The sequence below is a fragment of the Triturus cristatus genome, chromosome 8, assembly GCF_964204655.1.
Source record: "Triturus cristatus chromosome 8, aTriCri1.1, whole genome shotgun sequence".
Taxonomy (NCBI): Eukaryota; Metazoa; Chordata; class Amphibia; order Caudata; family Salamandridae; genus Triturus; species Triturus cristatus.
Window position 1 is genome coordinate 1,099,025,217 of NC_140591.1, and position 14,532 is coordinate 1,099,039,748.

General features: G+C 40.8%; 1 protein-coding gene across 1 annotated transcript in view; it reads right to left on the minus strand.

Annotated features, from left to right (window-relative positions):
• Positions 1 to 297: 297 nt before the first annotated feature.
• Positions 298 to 14,532, minus strand: part of LOC146805432 (zinc finger protein 425-like) — a 141,961-nt gene continuing 127,726 nt past the window's right edge. Inside the window, exon 5 of the mRNA XM_085622643.1 lies at positions 298 to 3,948. Coding sequence (XP_085478769.1) covers positions 2,981 to 3,948 — 968 coding nt within the window. The 3' untranslated portion in view covers positions 298 to 2,980. The remainder of the gene's footprint in view (positions 3,949 to 14,532) is intronic.

A 14,532-nucleotide genomic window follows, 5' to 3' on the forward strand; every position in this document is an offset into this window, starting at 1 on the left:
TTAGATCATGAGCCACTTTGCATTTGATGTTTTCATCCAAAGCATTTTAAATTATTGAGAGAATATATATGCAATTATTTTCATTTAAGAAGGATGAAAGACTGGGTCAACTTTACCAAAATTGAAACCAGTGACCTACAAGCTTGTACACATTTCGATTTCAGGAACCAAGGGATGGAACCAGCTATATGTGGGTAGCAAGTCCACTTCAAGTAGCTTATTGTGAAACACAGATTGAGATTGGAGAAATAAGTGAAAGTTCAAATGTGTGATAGGAAGGTGCCTTTATTATTCAGCAACCCTGATACTACATGACAGGATATCTGCCCTAACCACGGATGAAAAGGCCTAATCTTTTTATGCGCAAGGCTTCGGCCAGACAATGGCTTAATTTGGATTTCATCAACAGAAATAAAAAACCTGGCAGGATCAAGAGGCAGAACAAATGCAGCAATACAATTATTAACCATTGGGACACACATGGGTAAAAGTTCTTCCAGGAACAAGGGCGACCAACCCAAAGTATCAGTGAAAGTTTAGTGTTTTAAAACATATCAAAGTGGGTTCCTTGGGAACTGCTCTTATAGCACCATCGACACTTTAATATGTGATACCTCACTTGAAATGATGCAATAAAGGTTTATCAAATTTCTGATGCCAAGGATATTTCTATATACAGTTGAAAGACATTGGCACATGTCTATCAACAGTAGGTTTGCATACATAATCAGCAGATTATTTTATACTCCGTACGGGTCAAGCAGGGTAACATTTTAGTAGTAAACACACAAATTGTGTAGATTCAGAAATGTTTGTGGCCTTCCACTAATACTAAATGTTTTTCAGACAGCAGACAGTAGTTACAGGGGTCGACTTCTGATACACAACATCAGGCTGGTTAAACTGGTCTGAAAAGCAAACCAACCTGTTATTGCTGCCCCTGCAATACGTGTATAATATGGCTGTTACTGAACATGGAAACCGATACCTGAAGTATGTGCTCTGCAAACAGAAGGTACTACAATCCAAATCATCACTGTGTGCCGCACACCTACTTCGCATTCTACAAGGCCAATGTTTAGAAACGTTCACATTTGTGCTTAAAACTGAAGTTACCAGTATATTGCCTTAAAAGGTCTTTACACCATGGAAAGTTCTGGAATTGGAAAAAAATGACCCCAGGAACCCATAAATTGGGGGTCAAGGTCTGGCAGAGGAAAGGAGGTGGAGTCATGAGAGGGGAAGCTGGAAAAGCAGGGTCAGTCAAATCATACATTTATTTTAAAACCATTTGCTGCAAAGAAATTGGCAATAAGGATAGGTGACAGTAAATCTATTCTCGCTTACTGGTCACAAAGAGGCTGCATTTTACAAAATCCCATAGGGTTAAGACACCTGCTGCAGAGATCTTTGTAGGTCCAGCAATTATGAGTGGAGTTATAAGAGTGGTAACATAACTCTCGCGGTTATCACAGTTCATGGAGAGTTCGGTGTTTTGTCCAGTCACAGTGGTGACTGCCAAAGTAGCTTAGAGGGCTGCAAAGTACATTGTGTAACATGTCGATCACAGATTTTTATTTTACGTAGATAAGTAAATGGGCCACTGCTTTTGACACAGATTATTTTGCTACTTCCGGTTCATAAATTGCAATCCTTCTAATATAGCACAGTAATCTATTTACCAACATCAAAGAGCTGCATGCAAACTGCAGGTCATCGGTTTAGATCCTTACTGTTTTCATTCTCAAACTGTTTTTATTCTAAGATTGCAAAGAAGGGTTACTTTTGTAAAGAATTAAAGACATTTTAGTGCAGGCAACCACAATCACTGCGTTACGTTTTATATCCTTTTTGTTTCTCATGACCATTCTTATCATATAATGTCTACAGGTACGGACGATATGCAATTTATAAACCTCGTTATCTAATGTTACATATCATGGACATTGAATTACACACTTCTATGATGTATTGTGCCTCTGTGTGTGAGTTAAAGAGCTCTGACACTCTGCATTAAGATGAGTAGTGCTATGAAAGATTTTTTTTATTTTAAGTAGGTGCTTTTTAAATCATTATGTGTGTAATTACTCACACACACAGATACATCTTGCATTCTTACAGTGCATACACACCTCTTACAGAGTGGGTTGAACAAAGTAAAAAAACAGCCTCACAGTAATAATTTCTCTAAAATACTTGTGAAATGATAAGCTGTGTGCCTTTGTTTCCTTGGCATCTAGTTGTTCGGCTCCAAATGGCTCCCAGCCATTTTTACAGTTGAAGAAAAGTCTGATGAGCCTTTGTTTTAGCTCCAGCAATAAGAAGGTCCCCTCGCTGCCTGCAGGCACTGCTGAGTTATGTCCCTGTGTCTGAAAATGACACTGACAAATTCAGCAAGTTTCCTAGGGATTCAGCATAGAAATAGCTGCCAGAATCACGATCCAGGGGTTCCCCTACTTTCCACCTCCGACCCTAGCGGATGACTACACTGTTGGCTAAAACGTTTTAATGCAGTAGGATAAGGTTAGAGAGCACGTTCAGCAGAATGCTATTACACTTAAATTGTCTTTGCATTATTAAGATTTCAAATGTCACAAGAGAATCTAATTGACCATTAAACAGGTGAACTAAGTGTTTTCCATATTAACTGAACGCAAACTGCAAAATACAGTATTGTCTTCCAATCAACATATGAAACAAATTCAATTAAAAAAATTAATTGATTCACTATGAACGTATATAAAGAAAACATGGAGGTGAGAAAAAGCACCCAGTTTGTGCACTATTATGCTCCACTTTGATTTGTCTACAGCAGATCACAGGGCAGAGAACAAGTGCTTCAACTACTGTGTTTGTCTGGCTATCCACCATTTTTTCCAACTGCTATAGTCTCTTCTTTTCATTTTGACACCTAATATTCGCTTTTGCAGATTTTTATGTCGGACGCCAACCGATGCTTCAACTCAGTATGCACAGAGATTTATTCTGCAGCCTCTTGTTTTTTCTTTTTTGAATATGGCTTCTCTCCTCTGTGAACTCTCTGGTGCATAAGAAAGTTTGAGCTGTGGCTGAAGCTTCTCTCGCATTCAGAGCAGGTGTATGGCTTTTCCCCTGTATGTGTTCTCTGATGGATCATGAGGCTTCTACTGCGGCTGTAGCAGTTCCCACATTCAGCACAGCAATATGGTTTGAGTTCACTGTGTATTATCAAGTGATTTCTCAAGGCAGAGTAGTACATGAACCGGCTGCCACATACATGGCACTCAAAAGGCCTTTCACCCGTGTGAACTCTCATATGTTCGGTCAACTGTGCACTCCGGCTGTAGCTCCTATTGCAGTACGTGCACTTAAAGGGTCTCTCCCCTGTGTGACATCGTGAATGAACATGAAGTTCCGACAGAAAACTGAAACACCTCTCACATTCATCACATTTATAGGGTTTCTTTCGAAATCCAAACCGTGGAAGAGTGCTAATGCTTTTCTTTAATCTTTTACGTATGTAACGCTGTTTTCCTTTGCGACCTTTCGTTGCAACATCACCTTCAGCACTACAAATACAAACTCCTTGCTTACATTTGATACAAATTTGCAGGGGCTTTTTTTCATGTGTTTTTTTGTGAGCTGTAAGATGCGACTTTTTATAAAAGCTTTTTTCACATTCAGTACATTTGTGCGGTCGTCCTTCAGTTTGGGCCCTCAGTTGTACAATTTGCTCTCTTAGTCTGAAGATGCTCACTTTCTTTTCAATAACAGGCAGCTTTCTGAGGTTCCATTCTAAAGGCTTCCTATCCAAAGATGTAGAACTCTTTGCTCCACCCTCGCTTTTCAAAGTTGTAGCAACATTTGAACAATGAGCCACACTAAAGGAGTCCTTGGATGAACTGTGAATATTGAATGTGGCTGTACTTAGCTCTGTATGCATCCCTCTTTTAGCCTTATGACTAGCTTCTGTTGGGTTAAAAGAAAAACAGTGTTACAGTGTGTAACAGAGTACACAACTTTAATCTAGCACCACATTTTCAAAACACAATTAAACATATAAATAATAATTGCACTAATTCAATAAAATCTAAGAGTATTGTTTGCACACACTGCCCTCAATAAGGCAATATTCACAAAAGGAAAACAAGTTTGGCAACTCGACTATATACAACTTTGAACACTATCCAATTAATAACAAGTGAAAAAGTTGTATTTTTCTGAGTTGCATATGCTCTAGATACTCTGACTTGCCAGGCCATTAAGCCCCAATGCAGTCATGTGCACTGTAGTTTTCAGAACAATTTCAAAACAGCCTATCACTCACAATGTTTCGTCCTTTTCAAGAGCAGCCATTGAGTGGACAGTTATATGTTTAATCTCTGGCAGAAATATTTGATTCTAGCAGTACAAAAAGTAAATTTTATAACTAAATTCCTCACTGAAGGAGGATGCAAATGCCCATGTTAATTTACATCAAATAACCTTTTCTGCTTCAGTGCTGAATCATTTAGCCATTCACGTGCCTTCAATGAACTACCGTAAGCTGGTAATATTGACGTCAAGAAACTTCTGTGAACGAAATCCACAAAGCAGGAATCTAGCCTTGTGGATTTTGTATGAGATATGGAGAGGGGTGGGGTAAGACTGTGGATTGCTGCCCTTCAGCCTCGGTCCCAAGATACGACAGTGCTGGCCATGGTTCAGGCGTGCTGAGACACGTGCAAATTATGGTGTCCATGGCACATGTGCGTTTTATGGTTTGTGAAACTAACCATAATCAAAAAAATACAGTTTTTTATTGGACTGAGCAAGACCTTTGGCAATACCATGCACTGTGATGGTAGGTCACGAGGCCTAGCCAAGTGCTTCTCTCAAGCCCCACAGGCAACCAACTCTCGCACCTGCACAGTCTTGGACCTGGCCTTTGGCCAACCCCCCACAAATGGCTAACTCACACTGTGCATTCGCTGCACAGGTTGGCCATAGAGTCTGGCATTCGGCCAGGCCCTGTGCCCAACCCACCAGTGACTGTGGACCCCAAAGCCAGGTCAGGGGACTAGGTCATGGGCTCCACGAACGTCATACTGAAATTGGCATTTAAAATTGCAATCAAAATTGGGCCCCCGGGAGTACTTCCCTACCCCAAAATATAGGTCTAGGAATTGGCGTCTGCTTACTCTGCCTCATTATATGGCATTTCATTTTTACCCATTATATGGTGCCGGCACTCCGCATCCTGCAATGGTGGCCAACATAGACATTTTTCTGCTGAGACTAGCTTGTTCATGTCAGCGTACCATAGTCAGGCAAAACAAAAATCGCCTTTTCAACAGAAAGTCAGAACTGACCATATTACAGAGTTGCTGACTCAGACATATCAATATCCATATATCTAAAGCTATCAATATCCATATATCTGTAGATATCAATATAGCTATACGTATCAATATGCATTTATTTACAGATCTCTCTATCTCTCTCTCTCTCTCTCTCTCTCTCTCTATATATATATATATATATATATATATATATATATATATAGAGAGAGAGAGAGAGAGAGAGAGAGAGAGAGAGAGAGAGAGAGAGCGAGAGAGAGCGAGAGTTATCCATATATCTATAGATATATATCTCTCTCTATCCATATCTATATTTTGCAGAGTGGCGGTAGCTATTCTGTAGATATAGTTAGGGCAAGCCTGACATAAGATTTCCTCAGATCTTTGTCCCTTACTAACTTTGCACCCATTTGACAAATCTCAGTAAAACTCTGTAGACCTATTGCCCTGATTACATTGGCAGAGGATGGAAAGTTTTGCAGCCTTTGGCCAAGGGGGTGCAGAAAAACATAAAAAAAGACTGGTCCCAAAACAGATTTGGACCTCAATGTTTTTCACAGACTTTTTGCATTGGACGCAGCGCAAAAACGGTCAGTTTGGATTTGGATGAAACTTGGCAGGATTGAAGATTATGTGTGCAGATTATCCTTTTTGTAGTGGCATAAAAAATGAGTATTTTTAAAATTATTAGCATTTTAGAGTTAGTTATATCTGTTGTCATGGTAGATTTGAGGTAATACCAACCTACATAGCGATGGCAAGTCATTTTCTGATTAGATCATGACTGCATGTACAAAAATTCAAAGCAGCCATGTTGTTTTAAGGCCACTTTGCCAGTTTTTTTGCTTAGTATCTTTCAGATTGGTAAGTATTAGGGTTTGTATGTTTTCCCTACCTTTGACCACTTAATTTAAGTGATAATAGAAGGGAAATGTAATTATAAGGTCCTATATATTTAAAAAATGTATAATGGAGGACAGAGGTACTACCTAGGTAGTACCGCGGTACTTAGAAAGAAAAAAATATATATATGGGAAAACATTGGAAAATCAATGTAATTCACTAAATTTCACAAATTTGAAGTGATCTGAAGGTGGTTTGTACATTTTAAATTCAAGTTATAACTTTACACAAACAATAGAAATTATAGTTTAAGTATGGATTGTATGGGGGAGGTGTGGCCAACAAGATGGGCAGCTAACAGCTTTCCTTGCCATCTCCGCCGGCTCGTGCAGAAATCCTGCTATTATCTGGCCCATGTCGAACCATCCGATGGCCTATCCTGTCTCCAGAATGTGAGCGTGAGCACAATCATCTGAGAATCTCGATGACAACCTGGCCACACCATTGACGTCATACCCTGATCCGCCGGCTAGGCCAGCAACAACACCCGTGAGGGAAACGAGGAGACGCCCATGGCTGTGGGCTGGGACCGGAGAGACGTGGTGTGCTGGTGACGTGAGCCCAGAGTATTGGTGTTGAGCCCAGAGTATTGGTAGGCTCCCCCACAAACCCCACCCTGCCCAGAGTACAGAGCCATACCTTTCATGGGCCGGGGGAGAGGCCCACAGTGAACTTGGGAGCAGACCATGGAAACCGGGCTTGGCCGTGCTGAAAACCTTCCACTAGAGGACTCTGCTGGCGGGCGCAGTGAGCCCCGAGGTGGAAAGTGAAGGCCCCTGGGACCAGATGCTGAGAACCACATGCTGTGGACAACACCGGGTGGTTGGCGCCGATGATGTCGGACCTGACGGAGCAACAGCGGTGAAATCACGGCTTGGGCTCGAGAGGACACAACCTAATTGGAGAAAGACACTGGGCCATGGTGGAAACAGGCAATGTGCAGCCTGGAAAATCGGTGAGCGGCCCGAGGCCTGGTGCTGCGACATCAAGTGGCGGATGCCCGGTTTTACTGGGGCGGAGGAGCAATAGAGTGGGGGCAACATGCCTGATTGTGAGAAGAGCCGCGTGAGATAGCAACTGACTGATACTTGTGCCCAGCAGCGTAGGTGCCTGCCCAGACCACTGTGGAGGTGGTGAATGAGCTGGCTTAAGCGGTGGGTCCCCTCTCTGCGTGAGGCGACCTAGAAACACACGGATAAAGCCATGGGAAGAGTCAGGTTCGGGGTCTTTGGGCTGCACATTGCCTTGGGAGGGTGCCACACCTCTGAACCACTACGACACACCCGCCACATTCCTGCCCTAGAGACGAACAACAAAGCTTGAGGTGGTCCAGCTGAATACGGGGCCTGTTGTGTGACCCGTGGCGATTCCCCAAGAAGTTGGAGGGCGGTGATGATCATTGGGGGGCCCCCCATGTCCCCTCCCACCCCCTTTGCATGGGGGAAAGAAATATCATACAGTACCCCTGCAACACCTGTGACCCTATAGCCCTATTAGAGTGGGATAAAAATGCCGTGAAGTGAGCCCTTGTTCTGTGGCTGAGGCCTCAGGGCTAACGTCCTGGTGAGAGACTGGGGCGGGACACACAAGATTCACGCACAGAGAAACTAGGCCTGGTGGCCGAACGTGCACTTCTTCAGACAGTGGGGGAGATTTGCTGTTTTGCTCAAATATAGAGGCCTGCTAGACACCAACCGCCAGGCCACCATGGCTAAAGACAAAGATCCCAAACCGAAGAGGCAAGGCAAAATGGACAGATTCATGAAGGTGATGGAAAATCCGATGGGGCATGACAAGGGGAATACCAGAAAATGCAGTTCTTCTCCAGGCAATTAACCATTCAAGGGATACCCTGGAAGGGAATATAAAGTCCGGTCAGAGGCCTCTCTCTTACTTCAGGATCTTAGCAATCTCTTAGAGCAGGTAACACATGCAGAAAGTAGAATCTCAGAAATGAAAGATGAATCCAAAGATCTCACACAAGAAGTCACAGAACTTTGAACCACCCTCAGGGATGTGGCTTGGAGGGTGGATATTGCAGAAAACAGAGCAAGCCGAAACAATATGTGCTTGGTGGGCTTTCCAGAGGGACTGAAGGGCCCGAATATGGGGACCTTCCTGGATTAATGGCTAAGAGACTCCCTCCCGCAGGCTCAATTCTCCTTGTGCTTATTGAAAGAGCCCACAGAGACTTGATAGCAAAACCCCCGGTGGTAGCAACATCGAGACCCGCCATTGCACGATTACTGAACTATCAAGATCGAGACATGATCCTGAGAGAAGTACAAAAACTTGGAGAGGTCTGCCATGCCCAGTCCAAAATCATGGTGTTCCCAGACTACTCTAGGAAAGTGCAAAAACAAAGGCAAACCTTTGACTCCACTGAGCAGGAACTGAGAGCTCTGAACATACAGTATATGTTGCTGTTCTCAGCTAAACTCAAGGTCATCATTGAGGGCAAGACAATCTCCTTTCAAATTCCACAAGAGACATGGGCATGGCTGAAGCAGCATCCAATCTGGCACAGAGATAGGGACACTCAAGGGACACAGTTGAGGTTAACCTGAGAAGGGGCAAGACTCAAAACCCAGAGGTTAGAGAGAGAGCACAGCGGGAATAGTGGGAATAAACAACGAATAAAGACCCCTCTCCCACAAAAAAGGTGGACCTCGAGATCCAGGCTCTCGACTGATACAGAAGGGGAGTGTAACATGAACCACGCGCATGCAAGTTACAGAATATTGAGGAAACACGAGCTCACCAATAGAATGTGAGCTCGTGAATACAATGAGCAGCACGTGAAGAAAAACATAGTAACAAAGCGATCAAAGAAATGTATACAGTATATTACATCACCCTTCTCCTTTCACAAAGAAAAACAAAATTGATGTTAATGAAAATAAAAATCTTTGTATCTCGAGGGAAATGTACAATTACGAGTAGGTCTTGTGGAAATAGGTTCAGAAGACGTAGGGGTAACAACATTTTGAGGGTCAATAGGAAATAAAGATCTTGAGACAGAATCATTTCTGAATGACATTAATGAATCTGGTGAGGTAGAACCATCTAAAAAGTATGAAAAATGTAAATCATCTTGAAGAACATTTTTTTTAAAGCAAAATTTCACTTGCTTGATGTGGAGTTAATTTGATTAACATTCTCTTACTCCACCAACCTTTATGACCAAGAAACACAGAACCTTTAGATAATTTAAAGAATTTGTACAGGAAGAGATAGTTTTGAAAGACCCTTCTTGACTTTCTTAGGAGATTTGATCATGACCCAGTCCCCAATTATAAAATCATTAGCATAGTTACAAGCTCTGGTGTCAAAGTTTTTATTTTGTATAGCTTGTTGGACTGCAACCTTATTAAGCATGTTTTGTTTATCTTTGCAAACCAAACATGAATTATCATTCTTTCTCAACATCCTAATCCATGAAGGACAAAGAGTCCCATTTGGATCTTTCTTCTTGAGCAGTCTAAAGGGTGAGACCCCATTTGAAGAATGAGGAGTTGTGAGGTATGACCAAATCTTTTTTTTTTTAAACATGTCTACAGGTACATTAGTAGCTAGAGCTGATTGTATTCCCTCTTTTATAACTCTATTAATTCGTTCCACTAAACCATTGGCCGACGGAGAATACAGGGCAACCTTTAAATGTTTAATAGCATGAGCTGACAAAAAATGTTCCATTAAATTTGAGGTAAAGTGGGAACCATTGTCTGTGACTAACTCTCTTGGAAATCCTTCGGAAAGAAAAATTCTAAAGAGAAAGTTAATCACAGATGACGTGCAAGGAGAAGAACAAAATTCAACTTCCATCCATTTTGAATTATAATCTATTAATACTAATATGTATTTTCTGTCATTAGAAAGTACTTCGAATGGTCCTGCAAAATCCAAAGCTAATTTTGTCCATGCCTCTTCTGGAACTGGAACATTATGCAAAGGTGTTTTTACCGTTTTCCAGTGTTTATCAGATACTAGACAAGTTTCACAAGAATTTATCCACTTGGTAACATCTGAGTCTAAGCCAGGCCACCAAAATTTTTCTTTCAACCTCCATGAGGTAGCACCTATACCCAAATGCCCTTCATGTGCTATTTTAAAAAATTTATTTCGCAAAGATATTGGAGGAACTGCGAGATCACCACGCATGACCAAACCTTCAACTAGGGAAAGTTCTTGATTAATTTGTGCAAAAGATTTTAAAGGAGAGGGAAGAGAACGTTCTTTAGGCCAACCTGACACAATCATGTTTCTTACTGCCAAAAGAATGGAATCTTCCCCAGACGCTTTCACCCAATCATCTTGAGTAATATGAGGCAAGTCATTGACAAAATCCTCAACAGAAGCTACCACACATTCTACATAATCAAATCTGGAATATGAAGAGTTATCTTTTAATGATAACCTGGAAAGGCAATCTGCTCTTGCATTGCGACCACCAGGTATGTGTTTTATAACAAAGTTATATTCATGTAAGCATGACAATAAACTAACAAGTCTCGAAGAAGCTTTTCCTGTCCCATTTCCATTTAGAAGATGTATTAGTGGCTTGTGATCAGAAAAAATTTCAAATTGAGTACCCCAAATGAAAGTTTAAAATTTTTTGCCACAGCCGATGTACAAGCAAGAGCTTCTCTCTCAATTGTACTGTAGTTTGACTCTGCAGTAGAGAGAGATCTGGAAGAAAAAGCAACTGTATTTTCCTTGCCGTTGACCCATTGACAGAGAACAGCCCCTAAGCCATTTTGACTCGCATCAACAGATAAAGCACATTTTTCACCAGGTGAGAATGGAGAAAGAGCAGGAGCTTGAATAATGAGTTTTTTAATTAATTCAAAAGCTTGTTGTGCTTCAGTTCCCCACGCAAAACATGCGTTCTTTTTTTAACAAGACACGTAGGGGTTGCACAACCTGAGCATAATTTGAAATGAACTTCGAGTAGTATTCTGTCATGCCCAAAAATGATCTCAACAGGTCTTTATTTTTGGGTACAATGACTTCATCAATAGCTTGAGTGAGCGAAAACTTAGGCTTGATTCCTGAAGCAGAAATAGTGTGCCCTAAGTAGTCAAGGGATTCAACCATGAATTTACATTTATCGGTGCCTAAAGTAACTCCATATTCTTTGAATTTATTAAGAACTTTCCTGAGAGTAGATATGTGCTCAAACTTATTTTTTGAAAACATTAAAACATTGTCCTGATAGGCTTGGACTGACTCAATACCCTTTAACATGTGATCCATAAATCTCTGAAATACACTTGCCGCTGAGGCTAAGCCAAAAGGCAGTCTAAGATATTTATATGCACCAAAAGGTGTAACAAATGTGGTAAGGTCAGTGGACGATCTAGATAATGGTATCTGATGATACGCTGACCTTAAGTCCAGAATGGTAAAACAGGTTGCACCAGCTATGTTGGATAACAAATCCAGAATTTTTGGTAAAGGATGACAATCCACTATAATATTCTTGTTAAGTGTGCGCAGGTCAGCACACAGACGAATTGAATTGTCCTTTTTTTTTACTATTACAATTGGACTAACCCATTCTGAAGATTCTGTAGGTTGAATAATACCTTCTTTGACCAGTTTATCTAGTAATATTTGAGGTCATTTCTAACAGTTGATGGAACTGGTCTAGCTTTATGAGAAATTGGTATAGCATTTTCTTTTAGCTTGATGACGTGCTCTACTTTTTTGATTTTACCAATGTTTGGGGTGAACACCTCAGGAAATTCTGTAAATATGGTTTCAGGAATATTTGTAAAATCAAGCGAATTATTAGAATTATTACCGTGAATGGAAGAGATAGAGATTTCATCATTAACTTGAATAGGATTTTCAGAGCCAGGTACTAATTTCAAACCCATCCTAGCTAAATCCTGCCATCCAATAATATTCTTCCCTTTAGGAGCCACATACACTTTGGTAAACATTTTGCGATCTAAACAAGTAATGAATTCCATAAAATACCCAAGCATATCAATTATATGACCACCATATGCTTTTGGAATAATGTCTAATGCTAGTAACGGTTTCTTAAAAGGCCAACAATCTTCCAAGAGAGTGTCCGAAACAATAGTGACTGGTGCTCCAGAGTCAGCCATCATATCAACCTTAACTTCTCCAATAATGACTTCACATAATGGTTCCTTAACTTTCTGTATAGGAAAAGTCAAATCTTGAGAATCAATAGAAAGCATAAGTCTTTCAAGATTATCATCAAGTGACTGAATAGATTCAACATTAATATTTCTAGAACTATCATCAGTGTCAAGACTACTGACCCTGACCATTTTCTTGCTTCTACATACCGTATAAAAATGACCCATTTTTCCACATTTAGTACATTTCTTACCTAGTGCCATACAAACAGGACTATCACCTAAATGTGATTTCGAACCACACCTAAAACAAAAAGAGTTACTTTTGACCTGCTTTTGTGAAAAAGATTTTACGAATTTTGGCCTGTAAGAAATATTGTTAATGTGAGGATCATTTTGAATCATGTTAACAGGTGAAACATTGTCATTACTTAAACATTTTGACGTTATAATAGATCTCTCAATTCCTTTTGCAATGTCAACCTCAGCTAAAGAAGGATCCCTGCAGCTGAGTAGACGTTCCTGAATCTTTTTGTGAAAACAGCTGTAAACAAACTGATCTCTTATGTAAGAATCTAGTTCAGCCCCAAAGTTACAATTCGTAGCTAAGTTTCTTAAAACTGATATGCCATCTTCAATGGATTCATCTGAATTCTGCTTTCTTTTCATGAAGTTAAATCTCTCAAGCATCACATTTGGTTGCTCTAAAAACGTTTTGTTCAATCTGTTGACAGCATCAGTGTAAACGTTCCATCCATCTCGTTCACCTGGTGGTGGGATGGTAACAGGTAAATTGACAAAAAGTTTCACGCCCAGCACTGCCCAGAAAGCTGTAAAGAATTGCAAGTTTGTGTGAATACTCCTCAGCATCTATAGCCACCAGATAATTTTCAAAGGATTTAAACCAGAGTTTCCAAGGCTCTTTTGGCTTTCCTTGTCTTGGGAGAAACTGGTCCAACTGACAGATTTGCTCAGAGGCCATTGAAAATGTACATAAATTGTGCTGATAAAAGTGCTGTTTAAATCAGGGATATAATAAAACGCTCATCTAAATTTTGTGGTGTTCAAATACAAGAAGAAAGTTGCACGCGTGTGGAGCGTATATTTAAAAAAAAACGTACTTGCGATCCTTAAAAGTGAGTCCCCACTGAGCTTCCTCAATTTTTCTCCGTTAATGGTTGAAAACAACACATGCGCGTGAGACCAATAGCTGTGCGCGTTTAAAAGGGGAAAAGTTAAATTTTGTTTTGCGTACATGTATAAAATAGGCACACGCACATGAAGCCAATCACGGTGTGCGTTTAAAGTAATGATGAGTTGTTGCTATGCGGACCAATCAATCAGCTCTTCTTATTAAGCAGGAGAAGACGGAGCTCACCGTGACAGAGGTGTGTCACTTCAGAAGGTGGTCCTTCGCTAAACCGGAAACTCGTCTTTTGAATCTGACACTGGACTTGTAAGAGAGTTTCCTTAGCGGGATGAAAGAAGCGAAAGGAAATGCCTTTTGACTGTAGCTTGAACGAAGACAGGATTAATCCTCTGAATGAGTGACGATAGGAGGCACAAATCCTTGTGGTGGTGAAAATTTGAAGATAAGTAACTCGTCGCCAAATGAAATGTGTAAATCCTTATCAATATTAAAGAATAATCCAAAGAAGCAGGAACAAAGTTGATGTTGTAGGTTTATTGAAGTTAAATCAAATACACCACTGGAGTGCGTCCTTCCTCTCTGAAGTATGAACGGCAACTGTCTCCTGATACCGTTCATAGTTCAGGAAGGAGGTTGAACGCACGGGAATGCATCTTCAAGAAATGCTTATTTTAAAAGATAATCACATAGCATGCACGCGTAACATGAACCACGCGCATGCAAGTTACAGAATATTGAGGAAACACGAGCTCACCAATAGAATGTGAGCTTGTGAATACAATGAGCAGCACGTGAAGAAAAACATAGTAACAAAGCTATCAAAGAAATGTATACGGTATATTACAGGAAGCAGGCCCAGCGGAGACACAAGAAAAACAAACAGGGTAAGCAACAAAACGATGCCACGTCAGACCATTCAGATCATGAATGCTCGACTGATTCGGATGATAACCACCAGCTAATGGAAGCAATAACTAATCTGGAGACAAAGACCACAACTGGGGCCTCTCCAGACCCTGCAACAGACGCAACATGCGACGAGAGA